The sequence below is a fragment of the Petromyzon marinus genome, chromosome 43 (genome assembly GCF_048934315.1).
Source record: "Petromyzon marinus isolate PM22_M1 ecotype Great Lakes invasive population chromosome 43, UKy_Petmar_22M1.pri1.0, whole genome shotgun sequence".
Lineage (NCBI taxonomy): Eukaryota > Metazoa > Chordata > Hyperoartia > Petromyzontiformes > Petromyzontidae > Petromyzon > Petromyzon marinus.
In genome coordinates, this window is record NC_133709.1 from 15927276 (window position 1) to 15953580 (window position 26305).

The following is a 26305-nucleotide window of genomic DNA, read 5'->3' on the forward strand; positions in this document are numbered from 1 at the left end:
CGTCCAACTTCCGGTCGGAGCCGGAAGTGAGCAGAGTCCGTGTTGGAAGTGGCGCGGGGGGAGCGCGGCGCGAAGGTGACGAGAGAGGGAGACGGCGCGCCTCGGACTCCCCGCGCTCCCCTGGACTCCTGCCGGCTCTCGGCTGCTCCTCGTCGACTCCCCCTCATCAACGCCTCCTCCTGCCGCCCTCATCAGCCCTCATTTGCCACGGGCCCCCCACCCCACCCCCCCCCCACAACCAGCTGCCGAGGGGGAACACGCGGTGAGTGAGGCCACCGATGGCGGTCGGTGTTGGGGGTGCAGCGGCGGTTACGGGAGACGAGAGAGGGGCGCGTGCGAGTGAGAAGCGAGAAGGGGGGGGGGTGGTGCGAGTGAGACTCAGGCGGCGGCGGCGGGGGGGTTGGTTGGTAGTCGGGCGAGGGCCCGCGTGGCCCCGTAATGGCCGCGGGTAGTGGCGGCTACGGGTGGTGGGTAGGGGGGTGCGGTGGGTGGTGGTGGGGGGGGGACCCTCCCCCGCATTCCTGGCGCTGACGTGGCCGAGGGCGCGACTCCCGCACCCCCCCCCCCCCTCCTCTCGCAGCAGCAGCAGCAGCCCCCTCCTCCCTCCCCGGGCGAGTGAGGGAGAGAGCACCGCCCCCCCCCCCAGAATCACCCCCCGAGTGAGTGAGGGGAGTGAGAGGAGGAGGTGGGTTGAAGGGGGGGGGGGGTGTGAGCGCCCCCCTCCCTCCCCCTGACTTCTCGGCATCGCACCCTCCTCCGTAGCCGACTCGACTCCTCCTCGCACATGGGGGTCGCCTCCCCCCCCCCCACCACCACCACCACCACGCCGCTGGGACGGCCCCGAGAGACTTGAGTATGGGAGTTGAAGCCGCGTGGTGTGATGCGAAGTGAGATGATACTGCGCGAGTTTGTGTGTTGAGTGGGATGAGGCCTGTGTGTGTGTGTGGACGCAAGCCTGCTCGTTGGTATACTTTGTGTAAGGCTGAGTGTGAGCCTGAGTGAAACATAAGTTGTTGTGAGCCACTTATACACAAAAGATCCGCCATGTAGCCTTTTAACAGACTGTCGGGGACAAGTGCTGTTAGCGAGCACCTGTGAAGTCCCAACGCGGCACGCGAATGGGTGTGCGGCTCGCATCACGCCCGGCCGCCTTTGTCTCCATAGTGGCGATGTTTAAACACTCATTTGAGGCTGAGTCGACCTAGGGGAGGCCCAGGAACCGGTGCAGGTAATCGTCACTGGTATAGACCGTGAGTGGGACTCGAACTAGGATTGCCGGGTTCGTGGCGCAGCGCTCGAACCGCGACACCACAGCTCCCCTACACGTACACCCCCACTCACCCACTCACCATTAACACATTTTACTAACGTAGAGGGGCCTTGCGGATACATATCAGGCAGTTTATGTAGGCTTTGGCGATCAATATTATTCTGACGAGGCTAGTTGTAATTGGCGACGAAGCGTACTACTCGAATTGTAAATGTGCTTTGGTTTACTCTCCCAACACACCGGTGTGCTGAACTGACGAATTGTTTACGTGGCTAATTGGCTGTGTCGGGTGGTGGCGCGTTGAACGACACATTTTAATTTACGCGATTAAACCCCCACCCCTCCCCCCCCAAAAAAAACCAAACATCTACTATGGAAATATATGGCAGTGTGCCAACATTGGCTCAAGTAGTCGTCGTGGTCCTGCCGCTGAGACACTGAATAATAACGTCAAGGCCATCCAGAATCTGCACTCATCAATTTTCGTTGGGAAAAATAAAACCGTTGAAAAGGAAGTTTTATTTTTTTATTTCTCTCAACGGTTGTATTCACAACTTCGTTTAATTCACCCTCGGGAAGTACGTCAATGATGGCGGCGGCGCCTGCTCCCGGCATCAAACGCTTACTTGAAAAAATTTGTTATTTTATAAATGCATCTTCAATGTACTCCACTCGTTCACACGGAGCAGGCGCGCCTGAGACACGCGGCGCCTGGCTTTTTTTTTGTGCGAGGCGATTCCACGGTTGAGGGACCGCGGCGTTTTTGACCCGCACGAAAATATACGATTAATAAGGCGTCCATACTAAAATTGTACTTGCTCGAAAGGAGCCAGTTAATTGATGAATCGATGCCGCTTTTGATGCAGGCATGCATTGTCACCGGATCTGAGTACGTGTGCAAAATTTCGAATTGATTTGGACAACAGGAAGTAGACTAACTTTTGATTACAAGATTTGACCAGGACAAACAGGAGTCAAGTTAAATAAAACCGTTGAAAAACACTCCTTAAAGGCTGTGCGGCTAATGGAATATGTAAAAAATATGTTTTTACGTAGAGGGACGGATATGAGAAAAAGCATAATGAAGTTAATTAATCGTGTTACTTATTAGCCAACATGCACCATCAATCAATTATTTCGCCTCTCAACTCACAACCTACCCACGCTGCCCATGTGCCCGTCATTCTATCGCTACTTACCATGGTTACCGGTCTGTGAACTTCACTCATTGATTCCTCGCACTCACCGACTCTCACCCATTCATCCCACTCACATCCCCACTCAAACACCGCACTGCAGGTCACAACACTTGTCACACGTCTTCACGTTGGAATTCCCTCAATGTGTTTTATTTTACCAAACTCTTAGAATAATTTTGCTCAATTCAGGGAACGTGGTAACTTGCCTGTCGCAAGTTAGGTAGTGATGTTGGTTGCTGGCCACTTGGTATTTTGGACCTTTGGGCCTGTGCTCAGCAACTTTGTAAAAATAAAGCATGCCACAGACCTGCAATCAGTTCTAATTGTGTACTATACAGTAAATTAACCTGATTGCTTTTTGAATAATTATTTGTGGTTATGCTGTGTTTATACTGTGGTTGAAACCAATGTAAATGCTGTTTCCAAAATGTCTGCAGTCCTCCAGTTGGTGGTGGAGGGTGTGCAAGATGATCTGCAACAGGAGGTGATGAGATTCTGGGACATCGCAAGATACTGGAACATCACAGGACACACCTGTACATTACAGCAGGTGTCGGGGTGTTGTGAAAGTTGCTCGCGTGTGGGATTGAAATGGCTGAGGAGCCCGAATTATGCTACCTGCGAGCGCTAGCCAGCGAGCTGAACCTGCAACGCAAGAACGGCACGCACTGTGATTGCCATGTCGTTGTTCAAGGCAGTACCTTCAAGGTGAGACCATTGCTTGCCACACTCACGACACCGCGCTCGCCAAACCCACCCTGTCGATGCACTTTTCTCAACGGTACAACACAGGAATCTCCCACTTATACGTAAGGGAAGCGTTCATGGGATATGCTACTTGACTCGAAATTGCTTGATGCGATTTCTAATACGCCATAGATCCTATGTAAAATCTGGGGGTTGCGTCCCGAGCTGGTGTATCTGGAGAGAAAAAAATGCGTGACTACATTTCATGAAGTATAGAAAAAAATCATAATAGTAATAAAGAATTACGTGACTTTACCGAAAAACCAATGAGTAATGAGTATCATAATAGTAATATAATAGTAATAAGTTAACATACATTTTAACTAATAATTAAATATGCATAATTTGATCAAACCTACTAGAGATGTTTGAAGAGCTATGCCGATTTTGATCTTCAATCCAGACACTTAAAAGTCGTGACACGCTTTCTAGAATTCCACAACTGCTATACGAGTTAGTTTAGTGGCAGTTAAAGGTGCCAGATTTTGAGCACATTCTAGATTTTTTTCTGTATTAGCTCCCAATAGTTCTCATCGAGGTCGTGGGTAGCCGAAGTATTCTGGAAATATAGACTGCCCATTTCACCTGCTCCAAAATACTTTAAAACGTCTAATTTAACCTCTCAATTAATACTTCTGCTTCTCATTTGGCTGCTTCTCCTTTGCGTTTTATTGCCAGTGGCACGATCGCCATTGACTGCGCATTTTGGAAACCATCTTACTCAGCCCTTTGTACTTTTTTTTTTAAACCTCACGCTATATTTCTACCTAAACCTCACGCTATGTTTCTACCTAATGTACGCAACGACCACACAAAATGGCAGGCTGGGAGACAGAGGCAGAGCACGTGGCGGAGGGATTTTCGACAGTCCACACTACGTGCGCGCGGTCCTGTGTTACATCGTAAAAGAATCCGTGTTCACCATGTGCGCTGCTAAAGTAAAATATTTTTTGTTGCACACTTGTTTTAAACGAAGCATATGCGGAACATTACACTTATAAGGACATATGTTCCCTGATTGATCAGCAGTGTATATGCAAAACAACGCATACTGAGGATACCTATAGCGAGGGATTCCTGTACTTGATTGGGGTTGCAAAAACCTGGTCTCATTCAGCCATAAAAACTCAGTCAATGATATTATTACATAAGGCCACCAACACCACAGTTCCTCAATGATAATTATGCAAGGCTGGCTATTCCACAGTTCCTCCCATCGCATTTAAAGATGCTATTCTTATCCGTAGCAACACCATTCATCTAATTGGCACAACAATCTTTTCTCACCTGTCAATTGATTACAATTACTAATCTCTCTAAGGACACATCAAAGCTTGGTTTTCCATTCTTTCCCAAGCCGCCTGTAATTCCAAACAATTATTACTGTTGCCATACAAAGCACACATTTGTCCAAAGCTGGAATACTGTTCTCTTTGGTTCTTTCGGTAAAGTCATGTAGGTATAAAAGAAAATTAATTATACCTACGTGACTTTATACCTACGTGACTTTACCGAAAGAACCAAAGAGTATGGATCCCTGCAGTCGCGAAAACTTCAAATCTAGATGGAATACTGTTGTGATATCTGGCGTGGAGCACCCAGTTCCTACTTCCCTGCATGTGGCCTCCACAGTGGCGAGATGTTATCTACCTTGCCTGGTATACAGGAGATCGTGGGTTCGATCCCGACACCTGTATATTTGGAGTTTGCGTGTTCTCCCCGTGGTCGCATGGATTTCTCCTCCGGGCTCCTCCGGTTCTGTAAATTTCCGCGTAATAAGCCACTTCGTTGAGCTTTCATTTGTGGCCAGGTCACTTCTGAAAAAAGAGCTATATAGCTTAGTGGGTCTTACGTGGTAAGATGCAGAATAGTTAAAATAATTAATGTTAAGCAGTTGGATCGATTGATGATTCACTGATTCACTCCAGCCACTGGTGTCCCTTGCTCACCCGCCGTTATTTACTTCCTTATGACTTTTATCGCTACTACAATTATTACTGTTCCCATGAACACTTATTTCTCCATTCCTCCACCCAAGTTGAGGACTCTTGTCTCTAACACACTGACTGCTTCATCTCGTCCAAGAACGATACGGAGGTAACTCAACATCACAAAATTACACTCCCATGGACCTACCCATCTCCCTCTAACCCCAGCAACCCTGTGAGTACTGCTTGTTGCTGTTCGGCTTGAAGTAAAGCAAAATAAAACAGAAACAAATCCCAGATGACATCTCTCTCTGTCCCGGTTTGACAGGCCCACCGCAACGTGCTGTTTGCGGCGAGTCCGCACGTGCGTGCCCTCCTGCGGGGCCAGGCAGAGCGCCCTGGCCAGGTTGTGGTCATCCACCTGGACATCGTGACGGCTGCTGGGTTCGCTGCCATCCTTGACTACATGTACTCGGGGCGTGTCATACTCTCCTCGCGCAACATGATCGAGGTGATGTCGGCCGCCAGCTACCTGCAGATGACCGAGCTAGTGCGTCTGTGCGACCACTACATCCGCACCTCCTTCAAGGTACGCGCGCACCGGTATACACAGACGCGTAGGTACACAGGTACGCAAGCATGTGCGTGCATTTTTATTTTCATGCACGGATATGCACATGCGTATGTAGTCGTGGGCGTACATACATGCACACACGTACACTCAATTACACCCACACACAAATAGGCATTCACGCATACACTGGTATACCACGCCCCCCTGTATAGCCTCCACCACACTAGCCAACCTCTTCTCGAGCTAGAGTTTAACCCCCTCTATCCTGCAAAAGAGAAACTCGTTGGGCATGCAGTGGCTGGGCATGCGTGCTACATGACCCAGCCAACGCAACCTTGCCCACTGGAGGAGCTCACTGATGGGAATGTATCCAGATCTTTTAAGAATTTGTGAGCTGCTCACACAATCCAGACTGGTTAAACTCAGGATGGATCATAGGCAGGCCAGCCTGAAAGTTTCAAACTGGCGCAGATGATTCATTAGAGGGTCCACGTTTTCACAAGCAAAGAGAAGGCATAAGGGCATGACTATTGCCAAGAAGACCCAGAGTTTTGTGTAGGCGATAGACCAGGTAGCCTCCACGCAGTGATACGCAGACAATGCCGCTTGGCTGATTCAGAGTGAAATCTCTGCTGCCAAACCGGAGTTGGTCATGAGCACACTACCCAGGTACATAAAGTTATCTACTCTTTCGACAACTGCCCCATCTTTTTATATTCTTAGCTCTTTCGGTAAAGTCACGTTGAAGGGAAACAATAAAATAATAATATATATAAAAACAATATATTTCATTATTTTCTTGTTTCCCTTCAACGTGACTTTACCGAAAGAGCTAAGAATATGAATTACTGCAGTCACGAAATCTTTAAATCAAAATTTAACTGCCCCATCATTCATGGGGAGTTGAGGGGTGGAGTATTGGAGGATCCAAAATACCCAGGCAGGTGCTTAGTTTTGGCGGGGCTGATGGTAAAGCTCCACCTCTTAGTAGTACACTCCAGGTTCAGCAGCAGAATCTCCTACTCTTAGAATGAGCAGCAACCACCAGATCATCAGAGTACATGTGTGTATGTTGAACTTCTTTCGCACCGTACGTAGCCAACCGTGCTAATCGGAGGTGCGAGGTAAGAACAACAAACTAAATACGCAAAAGTAGTTCCTTACATGGTTGAACCAGTAATGAGCTCACACACACACACACACGTACACACACAGCTAGCTTGCAGTTCACCAACATTGTGTCGATAAACCCGACTTGTTGATGAGACGTTGAATATCAAAACTCATGTAAAAACTGGTTCAGAGTTTGCAAGTGTTAAACGAATGCTGCTGAATAATGGGAAGCAGGCATATGTCTGCTTATTAATGTATTGCTGCTCTTATTCAAATTGTACTAATGCTTATTCATGTTTTACTATTCGCCCAAAATCCACAACCACCCAACATACTAATCACCCAACATCTACCACCATCAAGACTTTAGCCTCATCGCTCCCAACCCGCACGCACTGTCCATCTGGCAGTCTCTTTACCATTACAACTCCATATTTTTCTATCACTCTACGACTGTACCATGGTTACTTTACCCGTGAACTGTGCTCGTTGATTCATTCACCAATGTTGAGGAATCTGTTTATCTGACTGACTGTGTTTGTTTCGTCCATGTTGTTTTTAACCACCAAACTTGCAGAACTAACCCAGTCGCACACTCGCCCACTCACCCACCCACATGCAGCTTACCCACTCACTTTACCCCAATGTATTTTGTCCGATTGTTCTCCGCTGCTCTCTATTGTTTTCGTCTCTCAGGACGGCAGCGTGCCGACGGAGCAGCCCCTTGGACTGTCGGTCGTTGCCCCGGTGTTGCCGAATGCCGAGCTGCCCGAGGGGGTCAGTGCCGATGGCGGTGCTGGCGCCGAGGGCGACGCCGAAGCCGTGGGGCCCGAGCCGGCGCCCGCCCCGCCCGTGCGGAAGGGCAGGGGGCGGCCACGCAAGTCACGGCACAGCGTGCGCGTCACCAAGCATACGCCCGCCCACTCCTCCGACAACGACGAGAGCGAGCACGGTACGGGGGGGGGGGGGAACCTTAGGGCGAGAGAGGGAGGGGCGAGACGGCATGAGCATCGCCGAACATGCCCGCCGACGACTCTGACGAAGATGCGCTCAATCCACGCGTTCACTCTTTGTCTCTTCTCGGCCCGCTCACTGGAAAATCTTCCCCTCCACATTAAGCAGTCGCCTTCGCTCACTAGTTTCCGCTCCTCACTCAAAACTCACTTATTTTCCTGAGCTCACCCCACGACCCCTTAATCTCCTGTTCATAACCACCACCGCCACTGTTCCTTCTTCATATTCTTATCATCTCATTGTTTGGCTATCACTCATTCCCCATTCATTGCATCCATTCATCATGTACTGTCATCAATTTACGTGTCACAGATTCGCCCATTGCTTCCCCATTTATTTTATTTACCTCTTCTCCACCATTACATTCACACATTTGGACCATTCTGAATTCTCTGTAAAGTGCCGCCGTGGTTAAGGCACTGTATTGATTACGTTGAGATATTATGATGGGAGCGAGGAGAGGGCGTGACTAGAACAGCTCAGCTTTGTGAGTTGGTGGATTGCTTCGGTGCCATCCCATTTCACTTGTCTTGATGGCCACTCAGCCAGGTGACCATGTGCTCTGTTGCTTATTTCCACTCCACGGTTGCCCCCCCCCCCCGTGTAACTGTCTTTTTCCATCCACTTTTGTGGAAGGTGAGCAAATCAGCAATTTTTCCACTGTGGTCCACAATATGCGGGGTAGCGGGAAGCCTATAAGGGGTTTAGTTGAGTCGCCAATGAGGTCTCTGTTGGTCACTTGTACGTCCCTCCCTCCATTCTGTTTGCCATCAGTGTGAAGGTTGTTGGCCATACCCGGCATCTTGAGTCGCTAACCTGAAAGGGTTGTCGGATATCAGGCGAGTATGGGAGGGACGGGGGTTGACTTGGCCCTGTCATGATTTGCGTCCTTGCTGCTTGGTGTAGTGCCCGACAGCACTGGGAGCTGCGATTTTGGCGCAGATCTCAGTGCTCCGGTGACGGTATGCATTTCGGCGTTCAGTTTCACGTCCAGGATTTTGTACGTGCACCGCGATTCCGTGTTGCCGCCATAATATTCAGCTGCGGAGTATACGAGGGAGAGCATCGCCACCGTCTGTAGGACTAGCATGTAGCACTGCACATGTGGATGATGCTCGTGCCACGGTGGCGAGATGGTAACTACCTCGCCTGATATGCAGGAGGTCGTGGGTTCAATCCCAACCCTGACGCCCTGTACATTTGGAGTTTGCATGTTCTCCCCCTGGTTGTGTGGATTTTTCTCCGATTTCTCCCCTCCACGTTTAGAATCTTATTTGGCTGTTGGTATACATTTCCACGTGATTAGCCACTTGGTTGTTCTAGCATCTGTGACCAGTCGCTTCTGAAAAAGAGCTGTATAGCTCAGTAGGCTTTACCTGGTAAAATAAAGAATAGTTTAGTTTTAGTTTAATACGCCATTCTCCAACCTGGTGGATGTAGTCAGCGGGAATAAAAGGCTGCGTGTGGGCTTTAGTGAGCGCTCATGAGTGAATGGACAAGTGTCCAAGGAGAGGTGATTGAGCTAGTATGTAAACAGACTGACATTATGGCAAATAATGTAAAAAATTAAGAAAACGCATACTGTGAGAGACAAAAACAGATTGTTGTGAAACGCCAAAATGATATCAGATTGATTGCCATCAACTGCGCTATGTAGTCTTGAGTTCATAATCAAGTGTTTTGTGTTAGATTGCATACGTGTAAATGTGTCTATAATGTGTCATAAAGCCACCTCCACTCTGCACACAGCCAATTAACAAAACGTGCCAATTAGTTACAACTTCAGCACACCAGTGTGTTGGAGAGCAAACCCACAACATTTACAATTTGATCTTGATTTGAAGCTTTCGTGACTGCAGGAATCCATACGACGTTTCGCAAGCTTTCACAAGCTTGTGTTGCGCCCGAAACGTCGTGATTTATTGTATTTTATACCTACGTGACTTTGCCGAAAGAACCAAAGAGTTTTTACAATTTGAGTATGACGCTTAGGGTCGTTGGCTGCTATAAATGTCCACACGATGATAAGCCACCTCGTTGAGCTCTCACTTGTGGCCAAGGTCTTTCCTGAAAAAGAGGTTCACAGCACGGTGGGCCTTACCTGGTAGAATAAAAAAAAATAGTGTTAAATCTCGACTGAAAGCTTTCGTGACTGCAGGAATTCATACTTTTTGGGTCTTTCGGTAAAGCCACGTAGATAGAAAAATAATTTAAAAAAATAAAAATAGCACGACGTTTCGATCGCAACACAAGCAAATCGTCATCAGGTGAAAAAAAGATAGCGGGAGAGCTGCTGAGGCAGTAAAATATACATTATATTTTTTCACCTGATGCTTGTGTTGCGATCGAAACATCGTGATATATTTTGATTTATTATTTTTCTATCTACGTGGCCTTACCGAAAGACCCAAAGAATAAAAATAGTATTAGTTAATCTGGTCGCTCATCCTTCTTGGGACGTTCTTGGAAAGCCAGACTCGTGTCGTGCTTGATGCCAAAGTATGTGTCGGTTTTCGCCTCGGACCGCTGCCACGGAAATAAACTTTTGGTGATCCCTGTGCGAGTGGATTGCTTATGAAGAAGATTGGGGTCACAGTTTGTTGTAGTATGGGACAGAGGTGCTTCTAATGTCTTCAGGTCTTCTAAACTGTATCTGGGCCTCTTGCTAGGTCGACTCGGCCTTAAATGGGTACCTGGTGCGGTGTGTAAACATCACCGCTGGGGAGACAGAGGCAGTCGGGTGTTGCTCTGGCCACACCATCCTTTTGTCTTGTGTTCGGGGGATCTTTGTTTTGTGTGACCACCCGTGTATGTGTCTCCTCAGCAGTGGCATATGATCCCAACCGCGTGAAGATGGAACCTCAGGATAGGGACGGGCTGCTGGACAGCGAACAGGACAGGATCATTGACGCGTCTGGAAACACGATCGATTTCTACCCTGGTAAGGAGCGAGGGCGTGATGTCATATCTAATGATAAAGGAATAATGTTATGCAGTGGATCATTGATTATCCCGGAGCTTCGGGGGGAAGGGGGTGCTAAATTTTCAAAAACGCTGGATAATCACATCATTATTAAAAATAGATTATTTTTGCACATTCTTGCATAACATTGTTTTTATATGTTGCGTAAATGTTGTTTTAGTGTTTAAAATTTAGTTTCCGATATGAAAGTCTCATAAATAAAACATACAAAATAGGCAAAATATCCTCCCGTAAAAAGTTATTGAATTTACTGTAGTGTACTTATCACTCCAATCTCGAAGACTCAGCATGAGGTAATGTACGTACGACGCTCTTGTTTCAACAACGATGTGTTTAGCGATCACCGGATTGATGCCAACGCCGAATATGCGTTTTTCGCCGGATCACACTGTATATTTTTTGTTTTTACGACTGTCGTTATCAGTCATGAAAATTGTATATACCTGCAGCCTTCTCACATTTTTGAAAGTTATTTTACGTAGTGTATAATGCACTGTGCATAATATTTGACACTGAAATCAAGCGTGGCTACTTTTTTGTCACGCACGTGGTGCCGATGGCCGGACTGGTAAAGCCTTTAAAGCGGTTTTGCCAGATCGGCCCGGGACTGCAGAATAATGTTGGAAGCCGGATAATCCTACACCGGATAATTGATTATCAACTGTGCTTCGATATAGCCTTGCGGTTGCACCCGATTCAGGAGCCGAATGGCTCACAGGGCTATACCAAATGAATGAAACTGAAACTGAGCCTAATTCATGAAAACGGCATCTGAAAACGCTGAAGAGTTGAAACTGCACAGAGACGCAAGGAACACAAGCAGGAAGGTACCCACAAGCGGCACCGACAGTTGTCAAAGCTCTGTTAGCGCTACTTTTGAGGTGTTCGGCCAACTCCCTTGAGTATTTACACACGTGGGAAGCAACAGGAATTCCCAGAGGAAAACCAATGCTTGCGAGGGGAGTGACAATCCTCGAACAGAGGCAAATTCATCGCTTTATGTACTGCCATACCCTGGCCAGCCAGGTGTAGCGACCTCAATGCCCACAGGTAGAGTTTTATGAAGCTTTGTGATCCATTCACCCTGACAGAGAGGGTCCTTGCCTCTAAAAATCTGGTAGTTCATGGGCATTGTGTATGGAAGCCTGACTGCTGATGTCAAAACCAGTCGAGAGATATGCTTGCTTTAAACCAATTCTGTTGAATGTGTACATTCCCAGAAGGTCGCGTGGCCAATGGGATGTGTAAAGTAATACATTTATCTTTTACGTGGAGAGACGGATATGGGAAGGTGTTTTATTTTGCGTCACTGTGTGGATCGTAAAGCTGAAAGCTAAGCATCTTGAGCATAAATTGCTGGCAATTGTGTACAGGTGTCTGCGACCAATGCTAGAAATGTAATGGCAACAAACGGGGTAACCAACTTGTTGGTTCGGGAATACAACACGGCAGGTGCACGGTGCCGTTCATGATTAGGCAGGCTGATGGAGGTCCTGTTGCCGACACGGGCATTCGAGTGGTCTCCACGAGTGTTGGCGACCAAGGGGAAGAGAAGACCTCAAATCTTTGGGAGGTGGCGCCTAACCCCCCGACCTCCGGTGCGTTTCCGCCCTTAGGGGCCGAGTTTGGTAGCCCCGGTGGCGGCTATGACGATGGACCTTCCTCAGGCTACCACGACTCGGGCGCCGGCTACGGGGGCTGCACGCCAGGCTATGACGACGCGGCACCGGGCTACGGCGACGCCACGCAGGACTACGGCGAGGAGGAAGCCGCCCCAGACTACGAGGACCCCACGGTGGACTACGACGGCTCGGCGCCGGACTACGACGACGGAGCGGCAGCCCCGGACTACGACGACGGAGCGCCCCCGCTCCACGGCTACGGCGACGTGGACGGCATGGACGCCTCCGGCATCGCGGTGCCGCTCGACGGAGGAGTTGGAGACGAGGAGGAGGAGGACGGGGGAGAGGACGGTGAGGAGGGAGACGGCGCCGGGGCCCACGCCGGACACGCCGGTGGCAGCCCCGGCTGCTTCACCTACACCATCCTGACGGAGAACCTAACCGCCGCCGGAGAGGGGGGCGGCACCGGCAGGATGTTCGGTACGGGGTGGGGGTAGGGCTGCCGGCACAGCCATAGTCTCGCCAGACAATGTGTGGGTCAGATTTTATTTCTTTTTTTCATTTTGGCCGGCAACAAAACAGCATTGTCAAAGCGGTACCAGATAATAGTTAACAGGTTTCTTGGATTGAGCCACAGCTATGAGTAGAGCCTAGGAAAATAGGTGATGGGAGGGAAATCTAAATGCCCAAAATGCCAAGTGACTGGCAACAAACAGCACTTTCTAAGATGTAAGAGGTAAGGACGCCATTGCAGCTTGAAACGGAGACCGTTTGGAGGGGATTTGAAATGCTCTCCTCTCCGTCCCCCACAGGCAAGCGGCGGCTGCTGCAATGCAACTACTGCAACTTCGCCGCGATGCGCAAGTACAAGCTCGTGCGGCACATCCGCACACACACGGGCGAGCGGCCCTTCGGCTGCGACGCTTGCGGCAAGCGCTTCATCCGCAGGGAGCACCTGCAGCGGCACACGCAGGTACACGCAAGGCGCGGGCTCACGCGCGCACACACGCACGCATAGGTGCACGCACGCGCGCACAGATACGCTTACACATACGCATATGCAGGTACACGCAGGTACACGCACGCACACCGGCGAGCGGCCCTTCGGTTGCGAGGCTTGCGGGAAACGGTTCATCCGCAGAGAGCACCTGCAGCGGCATACGCAGGTACACGCAGTGCACGGGCACACACACACACACACACGCGCGCTCACAGGTGCATACACACAAGCATGCTGGTATACGCAGGTACATGCAAGCACGGGTGCACATGCAGGTACATAAGCACGTGGGCATGGGTACACACACAGACAAGTATGCATGAATCATTCGCACGCACACAGTTTACACTCGTGCAAGCAGGCACACAATTGCGAGGTCATTTACACATGCAGGTTCACACGCACACTCGCAGGCATGCGTGATAATTCATGCACACACAGGGGCATGCAAAGGTTCACGTCCAGGTACAAGATCATAATAGTTTATTTTGCAATCAGCTTTTTTATGTAGTGTTATGCTTCACTGTACTTACCATTGAGGTGTGTTCATACTGTCCAAAAAACAAGCTATATCGAGACAGCTACAAGTACCATTGAGGTGTGTTCATACTGTCCAAAAAACAAGCTATATCGAGACAGCTACAAGTAGCTATAGAGAGAGAGATGGGGCTACATGGAGCTATAGAGAGAGAGAGACGGGGCTACATGGAGCTATAGAGAGAGATGGGGCTACATGGAGCTATAGAGAAAGACGGGGCTACATGGAGCTATAGAGAGAGACGGGGCTACATGGAGCTATAGAGAGAGACGGGGCTACATGGAGCTATAGAGAGAGACGGCTACTTGGAGCTATAGAGAGACGGGGCTCCATGGAGCTATAGAGAAAGACGGGGCTACATGGAGCTATAGAGAGAGAGACGGGGCTACATGGAGCTATAGAGAGAGACGGGGCTACATGGAGCTATAGAGAGAGACGGGGCTACATGGAGCTATAGAGAGAGACGGGGCTACATGGCGTTATAGAGAGAGACGGGGCTCCATGGAGCTATAGAGAGAGACGGGGCTACATGGAGCTATAGAGAGAGAGACGGGGCTACATGGAGCTATAGAGAGAGATGGGGCTACATGGAGCTATAGAGAGAGATGGGGCTACATGGAGCTATAGAGAGAGAGACGGGGCTACATGGAGCTATAGAGAGAGACGGGGCTACATGGAGCTATAGAGAGAGACGGGGCTACATGAAGCTACAGAGAGAGACGGCTACATGGAGCTATAGAGAGAGACGGGGCGCCATGGAGCTGTAGAGAGAGACGGGGCTACATGGAGCTATAGAGAGAGACGGGGCTACATGAAGCTACAGAGAGAGACGGCTACATGGAGCTATAGAGAGAGACGGGGCTCCATGGAGCTATAGAGAAAGACGGGGCTACATGGAGCTATAGAGAGAGACGGGGCTACATGGAGCTATATAGAGAGACTGGGCTACATGGAGCTATAGAGAGAGAGACGGGGCTACATGGAGCTATAGAGAGAGAGACGGGGCTCCATGGAGCTATAGAGAGAGAGAGACGGCTCCATGGAGCTATAGAGAGAGAGAGACGGGGCTCCATGGAGCTATAGAGAGAGACGGGGCTACATGGAGCTATAGAGAGAGAGACGGGGCTACATGGAGCTATAGAGAGAGACGGGGCTACATGGAGCTATAGAGAAAGACGGGGCTACATGGAGCTGTAGAGAGAGACGGGGCTCCATGGAGCTATAGAGAGAGACGGGGCTACATGGAGCTATAGAGAGAGAGACGGGGCTACATGGAGCTATAGAGAGAGACGGGGCTCCATGGAGCTATAGAGAGAGACGGGGCTACATGGAGCTATAGAGAGAGAGATGGGGCTACATGGAGCTATAGAGAGAGACGGGGCTACATGGAGCTATAGAGAGAGACAGGGCTACATGGAGCTGTAGAGAGAGACGGGGCTACATGGAGCTGTAGAGAGAGACGGGGCTACATGGAGCTATAGAGAGAGAGACGGGGCTACATGGAGCTATAGAGAGAGACGGGGCTACACGGAGCTGTAGAGAGAGACGGGGCTACATGGAGCTATAGAGAGAGACGGCTACATGGAGCTATAGAGACGGCTACATGGAGCCAGATGTAGCTACAGACCGCACGGCCACCTCTTGTGCGCTAGGTGGCGCTGGAGGATGCACATTTTTTCGGCTACGTTTTAAGCGGCAAAATCTAAATAAATGTCACATTTAAACTTTCGGACTGAATAAATAACACCATAAGTAATTTTCTCAAAAAAATCCCTGAAATTGCCAAAAAAATTACATTTTTTAAAATGTCAAAGCCAGAACGTGTCGGCACTGAGATACACGAATAACATCTTCACGAATAATGATACATTACAATTGTCAAATAAATAAGTAGACAATATATAGAAACATATAATTACTTATTTTGTCCACATACCATAAGTGCATGATTTCCAAATCGTTGGCTTAACACAAGTAGCTTGATCAATATGCATCCTAGTTTGATGCAAAACTATCAATTCAAATGAATGAAACTATTTTTGAATTGATGCTGTCTATTTGACGTGAACACATTGCATGCAGTTGACTTAACTACGAAGCCATTTATTCAAACTAAAATGAATTCAAAACTTAACAAAACCCCATCAGGATGGTCTCATTTGCAAGAGCGAGCAGAGTCACCCAAAGTAACAAAAAGCACAACATGATTACACAAAGTACCGCAAGGAAGCAAAAATACAGAATTGAGTAAAGCAACAAAAGTCGGCTCCGACCAATTACGTTTAAGTGACATTTTAAAAACCAGTTCTAGAAACATCAGTGTGGGTTTAGGGTGATTATTGCAACCATAGTGCATGAGTATTGCTCAGGTATTGTGCTGGTAGTTACCGAGCTTTGTGCTATTTCATTATTTCTCGTGTGCGTTCGAGAGCGATATTCGTGGAGTTGGATTTTGTGGAATTTGATCGCCGCCGGCTGGATTATTAGCTTCCCCAGGGGGTGCGACGTGAAAGATGAATCCATTGCCTACCTCAGCCTTGTCTAGTATTGCTCTGCTATTGCCCTAGATTTGCTCTAGTATTGCACTAGTATTGCACTGGTATTGCACTGGTATTCCGCTAGTATTGCTCTAGTATTGCACTGCTATTGCACTGGTATTGCTCTAATATTGCACTAGTATTGCACTGGTATTGCACTAGTATTGCACTAGTATTGCTCTAGTATTGCACTAGTATTGCACTGGTATTGCACTAGTATTGCTCTAGTATTGCACTAGTATTGCACTGGTATTGCTCTGGTATTGCACTGGTATTGCTCTAGTATTGCACTAGTATTGCTCTGGTATTGCACTGGTATTGCTCTAGTATTGCTCTGGTATTGCACTAGTATTGCACTAGTATTACTCTAGTATTGCACTAGTATTGCTCTAGTATTGCACTGGTATTGCTCTGGTATTGCACTGGTATTGCTCTGGTATTGCACTAGTATTGCACTGGTATTGCACTAGTATTGCACTAGTATTGCTCTAGTATTGCTCTCGTATTGCTCTAGTATTGCTCTAGTATTGCTCTCGTATTGCTCTAGTATTGCACTGGTATTGCTCTAGTATTGCACTGGTATTGCACTAATATTGCACTGGTATTGCTCTGGTATTGCACTAGTATTGCACTGGTATTGCACTAGTATTGCACTAGTATTGCATCAGTATTGCTCTAGTATTGCTCTAGTATTGCTCTGGTATTGCACTAGTATTGCTCTAGTATTGCACTAGTATTGATCTGGTATTGCACTGGTATTGCACTAGTATTGCACTAGTATTGCTCTAGTATTGCACTAGTATTGATCTGGTATTGCACCTGTATTGCACTAGTATTGCACTAGTATTGCACTAGTATTGCTCTAGTATTGCTCTAGTATTGCACTGGTATTGCTCTAGTATTGCACTAGTATTACTCTAGTATTGCTCTAGTATTGCACTAGTATTGCTCTAGTATTGCACTAGTATTACACTAGTATTGCACTAGTATTGCACTAGTATTGCACTGGTATTGCTCCAGTATTGCACTGGTATTGCACTAGTATTGCACTAGTATTGCACTGGTATTGCACTAGTATTGCACTGGTATTGCACTGGTATTGCACTAGTATTGCTCTGGTATTGCTCTAGTATTACTCTAGTATTGCACTAGTACTGCTCTGGTATTGCACTAGTATTGCACTAGTATTGCACTGGTATTGCACTGGTATTGCACTAGTATTGCTCTAGTATTGCTCTAGTATTGCACTGGTATTGCTCCAGTATTGCACTGGTATTGCACTAGTATTGCACTAGTATTGCACTGGTATTGCACTGGTATTGCACTAGTATTGCACTGGTATTGCACTGGTATTGCACTGGTATTGCTCTAGTATTGCTCTGGTATTGCACTAGTATTGCACTGGTATTGCACTGGTATTTCTCTAGTATTGCACTAGTATTGCACTAGTATTGCACTGGTATTGCTCTAGTATTGCACTAGTATTGCACTGGTATTGCACTGGTATTGCACTGGTATTGCTCTAGTATTGCACTAGTATTGCTCTAGTATTGCACTAGTATTGCTCTAGTATTGCTCTAGTATTGCACTAGTATTGCACTGGTATTGCACTGGTATTGCACTAGTATTGCTCTAGTATTGCTCTAGTATTGCACTGGTATTGCTCCAGTATTGCACTGGTATTGCACTAGTATTGCACTAGTATTGCACTGGTATTGCACTGGTATTGCTCTAGTATTGCTCTGGTATTGCACTAGTATTGCACTGGTATTGCACTGGTATTGCTCTAGTATTGCACTGGTATTGCACTGGTATTGCTCTAGTATTGCTCTAGTATTGCTCTAGTATTGCACTAGTATTGCACTGGTATTGCACTGGTATTGCTCTAGTATTGCACTGATATTGCTCTACTATTGCACTGGTATTGCTCTAGTATTGCACTAGTATTGCACTGGTATTGCACTGGTATTGCTCTAGTATTGCACTGGTATTGCACTGGTATTGCTCTAGTATTGCACTGGTATTGCACTGGTATTGCGCTGGTATTGCACTAGTATTGCACTGGTATTGCACTGGTATTGCACTGGTATTGCTCTAGTATTGCACTAGCATTGCTCTGGTATTGCTCTAGTATTGCACTAGCATTGCTCTGGTATTGCACTAGTTTATGCACTAGTATTGCACTAGTATTGCTCTAGTATTGCACTGGTATTGCACTGGTATTGCACTGGTATTGCTCTAGTATTGCACTGGTATTGCACTGGTATTGCACTGGTATTGCACTGGTATTGCACTGGTATTGCACTGGTATTGCTCTGGTATTGCTCTAGTATTGCACTGGTATTGCACTAGTATCCACTGATATTGTTCTAGTATTCCGCTAGTATTCCTCTAGTATTGCTCTAGTATTGGACTGTTATTGCTTTAGTATTGCACTGGCATTGCACTAGCATTGCTGTCGTATTTAAATAGTATTGCTCTGTTATTGCACTGGTATTGCTCTAGTATTGAACTGGTATTGCACTGGAATAGGACCTCTATGTAAAGAAACAAGGATATACGTCAAATACAATTGGCAGTAAAGTTACCACACAGAAAACACACACAACTGACAAATCAACCTCGCACACGCAAACACACGTCACACACCACATCACACACGTCACACACCACATCACACACAGACGTCACACACATACAACGTCACACCCACACAAACGTCACACGCACGCAAACGAGCAGGGGAGAGCATTGTGGCTGTGTGACCATGTGACCATGTGACCCTCGTTACCGGCGGGGGCGGCAGGTTCACCAGAAGGAACGCCGGTTCGTGTGCCGCCGCTGCCGCCGCCTCTTCGTCTTCGCCAACTCGGTGGGCATCGAGTTTGGCACTCGGCGGTACGGCGTGTGCGAGGAGTGCTCCGTGCTCGGCCTGCGCGACCCCCCCCTGAAGAAGGAGGGGGGCGGGCGGGGGGGCGGCCGTGGCAGGGGGGGAGGGCGTGGAAGCAGGGGGGGCAGCCGCATCGGCGGGGGGGGCAGCGCGGCGGAGAAGCGGGCGGCGATGGCAGCGGCGGTGGAGGCGGTGGTGGCGGGGAGAGGAGGGGGCGGGGCCGGAGAAGAAGGGGAAGGCGATGGAGACGGAGACATGGCGGCTGTGCCGGACGGAGGAGCCAGCCTGGAACGCGTTGTTTTCAAAATGGAACCAGATGCGGGTTCGGAGGAGGACTGGAGCCAGAGGGGGGGCGACCCCCCACTCAGCTGCGACAAACCGGCAGGGGCCTTCTGATAGCAGCCTCTTCCTCCCCCCCCCTCCCTCATTCCCACCCCCTGCCATCTCCCCGAATGTGCCCGCCCCGCCCCCCCCCCCCCCCACCTCTTCATTCCTTTCTCAATTATTTTGAATTATTCTCCTTTCTTTTTCGGAGCCGTGTGTGGTTGGACACGTGGATTTGAGAGAGATGGTCACACCCAAGAGTCGCACGGATTTGGTGACACCAGCATAGTCGGCCGATGCTGCCGTCTCACTGCAGCGTCAACGGAAAACCCGTCGGCTCGTGTGGTCAACCCCCTGACACATTCCAGGAGCACGCGATGAGAAGCCACCTTTGCCTCCTCCTCCCACGCAGCCCTCTAGAACACCGCCACCTCCCGCAATTAGACGCCGATTGTGCGCGGCGACGCGACGTGCTTGTTCGCTGGGGACTCTGGCTGCCACTTGCAGGAATTGGCATCTGTGTTCAGGCAGCAGGAATTTGATTCGTTATTGGGTATTGTGTTGAACTTTATAGCATTGTACCGCTCAGTTTTGATAGACTTCGGCTGACTGAATAGTATGCCCCGGATTTAGTCTACAGTGGAAAAGGTGGCAACCCCGTTTGGGATGAAATCCTTGTTTCATGTGTTGTACGCAGAGAAGGGTTTACCGGTCGTAAGTTTTTATACAAAAATAATTTTGTCTTTTTTTTTGTTGTTGTTGTGCTGATCATTTTAATTAAAATTAATCTGTGCTAGGAAAAAGTGGGGGTCACCCAGTTATTCTGGCATGCAGCAGAACGAACTGGTGTTTGGTTGCTCAGGGGAAAAACTTATCAATTTTACCAATGTCTCATTCAATACTTGACAACAAACATCCCCAGGAGCTCGCTGGTTTTGAGGCAACACTTTCACGACCATTATTTTGCTTATGCCTGATATCGTACAGACCCAGGATTCACGAGCCTACTCCTACCACCAGGGTCATGCCTGTAGTCTTGTCGAATAAATTTGCCTTGTTAAGGGAGCTACATTATTAACTGTGGCTTGAAACCACGTTCCAGGAGACTATAAAGGTATTTTGACAGTGAAAACAAATGCGTCACCAAAAATCGTACCGCCCATTCATTCCTTGTGTGTCTAGGGTTGAGTTCCTGGTGAAGTGATTTCAATTGTACGCAATGGATGGTGAAGGCTGACGGACACCTTTTTAAGAGATTGTACTGTACAGGCACACCTCGCTTCGCACTCAAGATGCGTTGTTCCCGGAGAAGTTAGCGCTAATAGAATTAGCGTTAAAGGCGGGGGTGGAGGTGGTGGGGGGGGGATCATTCTAACCATTGTACATATGGGGATGCGTTCCGGACAGAATTTATTCTTTCGTACGAGCAATATCATGGGAGCTTAATTGGGGTAATCGGTAATAGCGCTGATAATAATGCGGATGGTAAAGATTATTTCATACGTAAAAGAATATAATTTATTATATCAGTAAAGTATTATGTACTGTACTGATGAGTGCATTCTACTGTACTCCCTACAAGGCAGTGGATGGGAGACGAGGTTGGGAGCTGCTGCTGCGCTTTCAATCCGCGTCACTCTCACAGAAGAGCTCCAGGACCTCCGTGATCGGAGTGATATCCTCAAGTCTAAATTCCTGTGGTGAGGTTTCTTTGAGGTAGAGCCCTGAGAGACTCTATCCTGGTCTCGCGAATTCTCACCTGGCTATCTGAAAAAAAAAAACTTTTTTTTCTTCTTCAAAATTTGGATACGGCTACGAATTATGATAATGACATCACGGGGGGGATGGTGGGGTCTGGTTGGCTCAGGCATGCATCGCTCTTATTGGCTGAGCAAACATTGGGGGGGGCGGGTCGTTTTTTGGGCCAATGCTGCTGAATGTGGGTTGTCACTCGCAAGGGCTGCTTTTAGATTATTTTATTTCATTTTATCTTTGCTTTCTCCAGGACAGAGGTTCTGTCATCACGAATGGACGTTCTCACGAGGTCACGCTAAGCGAGGTCTGCCTGTGTTACAAACAATGACCTGACCATTTTTAGCTGTTAACACTGCCCCCCTCAACTGAATTTTACGTACGATAAGTGACGTCTTCAAACTGCAACTCAAGTAAGCATTGAGAGGCTCTCCAGCCCCTGAGCCAGTGGTGGAAATTTCAAGCTCCTTTGGAAGAATCTCTGCATAGGACTACCAAAGATAACATCAAGTGTGAGGAAATGCCCTTGAACTTGGAGTAATTGTCGCAATGTTGGAATATTACCAAATGTCCTTCTCACTGATGCACCAGATTCAATGCAGGATCATTTTTCTATTTAAATAGTTGTGAGTGTAGTGCCTCTAGTGGCTGGAGGAGACGATCTATCACATGTGAATGTTTAGATTGAGAAAAAACCATTTCAAAATCATTTCGAATCGATGCATAATCCTAAAATGACTGGTATTCACATGTTTGTCGGAAGCAGTATATATATCTCTAGCAAGCCCGTCCTCAATTCTCTTGACATTGAGAAATTATATCACAAGGTCACCCCACAACATTGCTAATTGGCTGGTGGTGTAATGCACATTTCATACATTAAGTTTTTATGTTCCATCTGAAACGATTGAACACACTTTCTGAGTCGGTATAAAAAGATGACATTGCATGCAGGCAATTGACAATGCTGGTGGGCACCACTTGTGATGTGTGGCCACGTGTTTGGATCGGTACTGAACATATTCTTTCAAAATGTTGCTTCCTGTCCATTGCCTAAAACCCAAGCAGGCTCCTGGAACTGAAGGTGATTTGACCTCGGGTTGTTAAAAGTGTATTTTTTTTGCATCATCATTATTCTCGTGAAATAACTGTTACCAGTTTTCTGCACATATACAGATGGTCAGCAACAAAGCATAACAATTGTTTAATTTTTAACTGAGAATTGAAGGGAGCTGCCGTGACAATGGTTGGCACACTGGACTTGCAATCCATAGGTCTCTGGTTCACTTCCTGGTGGGGCAGTTGAAACATTCGGTAAGTTTCTTAACCCTCCCTGTGTCCCCCCCCCCCCCCTTCGTCTCTGTCCACCTGCCAGTATAAATGGGCACATCAGTCAATCGGCAGATCGCGTGCGGTGGAACGGAGCGTGGGCACACCCACAATCACCATCTGGAGCTCCCTCTAGTTGGAGGCCCTTCCACACCAGCAGTGGGCATGAGCCGGCGAGAAATTTCCGGGCTGCACCATTTGAATTTGAGAAAGGACGAGGGCAAATGTAGAGCGTACGCGGCGGTGGCTTTGGCCGCCTTGCCGTTCGTACGTTCGTGCCCGCTGATTGGTGCACTTCTAAAATTCCGCTGGGATCGAATCGACTTTTTTTTAATCGTTAATTGCCCGTTTTTTTCCTTTCAAAAACTCGATAATACTTACCGCAAACTCTTAAGAAAGTAAATGGGCTTAGGCAGGACACTTCACCGCTAGAAAGGACAATGGCTGGATAATGAAGGAAATTCATCTGTAATTACGTCCGACCAACGAGATGGAGCGATTAAATAAGATCATCGTGACCAGATGGTGGCATCTTGGGGAGACCATCAGGCAGTGGATTGATCACGGCTGATGGCAATGCCAATATAAAAATGCTTGTAGCAATAATTATTGATATCTCCAGTTGGATGAAAGGCTTGTAAATTGCTGCGGTAGTGTTAGAAAATGTTAAAGGGTACCACGTTTGTGTAAGTTTTGTTTTTGTCAATGTGTTTTTTTTAATGATTGCTGAGCACAGACCCCAAGCCCCAAAACGTGCAGCGGCCAGTAACAGACCAGAGTTAACGCGTTTCTTGAATTGAGCAAAGGTTATTTCTTTGAATTGAGAAAATAAAGGCAGGGAATTCCTATGTTGATCAGTCCTGAGTGAAGAAGTAGAAAAGTGATGTGACTTGCATGTGGTGAATTGAGTGAGTGAGCTGGTGAATGGATGTGTGGGTGAGTGGGCTGGTGAATGGATGTGTGGGTGAGTGGGCTGGTGAATGGATGTGTGGGTGAGTGGGCTGGTGAATGAGTGTCGTCACCTGCAGTAAGGTAGTTGAACACTGTGGATGAGACGAAAGTCTGGTGGGAGTTCTCAACGTGGGTGAGAAGGAACCAATATGTGAAGTTCGCAGTAAGCATAAAAAAAAACATGGGATTGGTAGAAGCAGAAGAGTGATAAGGAGGCGACTGGACCACCATCGATTGAACGAGTGATTGGAGTGAGTTCTGGATCCTCGATCAACCCCCCGACTGCTTTGCCTTGAAGTATGTTGCGGCACAATTCAGTTTTCTACATTGAAAATTTTATTTTTCTGTCAGTTTTGATGTTGGTTTGATGTTGCATATGCAGTGCAATTCCCAGCCAAGGGTGGAAGAAGGTTAATGCGAAACAGTTTGGGCTTATTATTTAGATAAGTTGGTGAATGGATTTCCTTCAAATTAATACCATTAAAATACATTATACTATTTCTAACTTAACAATCAATATTTTTGGCGTTACCGCAGATTATAGCCAATGACCAACATAGATCTACAGATGAAGAATCGGACGATATCTCCTTCACGTCGTTGTCCTAACAACTATAAAAGTATTGCACATCACATTGGCTACATCTCGGTAGCATTGGTTCAACAAAAGCAAACTGGATCGGTTTCGACTTTGCAGTGTAGCCTGGATAAATATCTCAATACAGAGCATGTAATCCACGACTCGTGTGTGATAATTCTGAATGAACTATTCATCTCAAGTCCAGTTAATATCAGCAGGCCACTGCCCAGTTTGGTCGGTCATTATGGCTGTGTCCAGAGCCAACCAACTATTTTGGTCCCTCGGTGCATTGTAAGTATGCACCCCTATCCACAATGTTAGAGTCAAGTCAAAATTCACAGTAATTTCCTGCTTAAATGAGCATTGAGGCAGTGCTCATCTTCAGCCAGCGGTGGAAAAATTCCACATTCCTGTGGCGTATGCGAGTGTGGCCATGGGACAACTGCTCGCAAAGCAACACTTTTATTTGTCATGATGGCCGAGTGAACCACCTAGATAACATCTTGCTGCATACACACAGGATTGTTATTATTCGGGCTGCCTGTACATCCTCAGCTCTTCCACTGCTGCATGGAGGGTCTCCCCAATGCCATATAAATTGCAGGCGGTTGACTGGTCTTGATTCGCCAAACCATTCAATATGGGTCGGTGTGAAGTGGGACATGAAAAGCGTGGCTACTGATGTTAGCCGTGTCCAGGACTCAAACCTACGTCACCGATATTTTAATTGCTGTAAAACGGACTGATTAACTCTTGTGAAATGTGTGGCATTTGATGTAATAGAGCTCTTTTGACATGAACAGAGGTATGTTGGAATTGGAGCGCTGTCAATATTAACCGAGCGCTGTTGCATTGAACGCCATGGTGTATGGATGCACTACCATCGGTTTTACAGCTTTGGCATTGCTTATTTCACAGTAACATGTTTGGAACAAAATTCGGCGATAACGAGGACAGCTTAAATACTCAATGTCCAGTTAACATTGTGTGTTGCAGCCTTGTCGCATGAAGAGAGGCAGTACACAGTGAACTGGAGTGATTCACCAGCACTGATTCTAGACCCTCAATGCCCAAGTCATTGATTTCCTACTCAATGGACATTGAGGTGGTGCTCATCTCCCCATTTACAGCCCAAAGCCATTGGTGGAAATTCCACATTCCAATGTTAGGTGCGAGTCAACATAGAACAACTACCGGTGACAACCCACAACGTGGTAATCAACGTGTCGACTTTGAAGAGGGATGTAACGGGGTTGAGTCCACCCTCACCCAGGATTTGAACTGGCCACCTGATTTTGAGAAACTCTTCCGTTGCTCAAGCAACCTGGTTCCGAAAGATGTTGCCTCAAATAAACTTGAGGCTGGGCCCCTCAATAAGTGAGGCCCCCCCGCCCTGCCAGCCATCCCCAACGACGCTCTCTTGAGCGAATGAGCTCGCAGTGTACAGGATAATCTATTTAAACTTTAGTTTGTTATCCAAGTCTTTTATTGTAGTCTGACAGGTAACAGCTGTTCGGGGAGTGTTTTTTTTAAACGAATGAATGAAACTCTGAGATGTTTATTTTTTATTTTGAGGTTTTGGTTTTCGTTGGGCGTGTGGGTTTTGATGGCGTCGTGTGAGTTTTTTTTTGTACCAGAGTCACCGTTTGCCGCGAATCATTCTCAAATTAATGCGATGTTTCGGGGGGAATTGTCGAATGGTAAAAATTGTAAAAAAAAAATCTTAATTTCGCAGGAGCATGAAAGATGAATTGGCCGACTCGTTTATTATTTCTCTTTCTTTGTGATTGAATTCAAAATATGAATTAAAACCACCGATGAATGATTGTGCAGCTGCACGGCCTCAATTCCTCTCCCCTCATTACACCCACGACAATTCTAGATTTTAAGCTTTCGTGACTGCAAGGATCCATACTCTTTGGTTCTATTCGGTAAAGTCACGTAGGTAAAAAAT

General features: G+C 47.5%; 1 protein-coding gene across 3 annotated transcripts; it reads left to right on the plus strand.

The window, feature by feature from the left end:
• Window positions 1-26177, plus strand: LOC116957805 (zinc finger and BTB domain-containing protein 8A-like). 3 transcript variants are annotated; one of them, XM_032980180.2, is made up of 9 exons: window positions 1-262; window positions 2907-3177; window positions 5473-5733; window positions 7528-7783; window positions 10670-10786; window positions 12445-12801; window positions 13263-13423; window positions 13515-13616; window positions 19332-26177. In XM_032980180.2, exons 2-9 carry the CDS (start codon window positions 3061-3063, stop codon window positions 19809-19811), a joined length of 1851 nt encoding a protein of 616 aa, XP_032836071.1. In that variant the 5' UTR covers window positions 1-262; window positions 2907-3060; the 3' UTR covers window positions 19812-26177. The 3 variants fall into 3 exon arrangements, with proteins under 3 accessions (XP_032836071.1, XP_032836072.1, XP_032836073.1); XM_032980181.2 differs by having other exon boundaries at window positions 12496-12801; XM_032980182.2 differs by lacking the exon at window positions 13515-13616 and having other exon boundaries at window positions 2-262.
• The last annotated feature ends 128 nt before the right edge of the window (window positions 26178-26305 follow it).

Excerpts from the sequence above, each read along its gene's own strand:
- LOC116957805 (XM_032980180.2), top strand. The coding sequence starts at position 3,061 with ATGGCTGAGGAGCCCGAATTATGCTACCTGCGAGCGCTAGCCAGCGAG. Across the intron at positions 3,178-5,472 it reads TTCAAGGCAGTACCTTCAAG|GCCCACCGCAACGTGCTGTT; the intron begins GTGAGACCATTG and ends CCGGTTTGACAG. Across the intron at positions 13,617-19,331 it reads ACCTGCAGCGGCATACGCAG|GTTCACCAGAAGGAACGCCG; the intron begins GTACACGCAGTG and ends CGGGGGCGGCAG.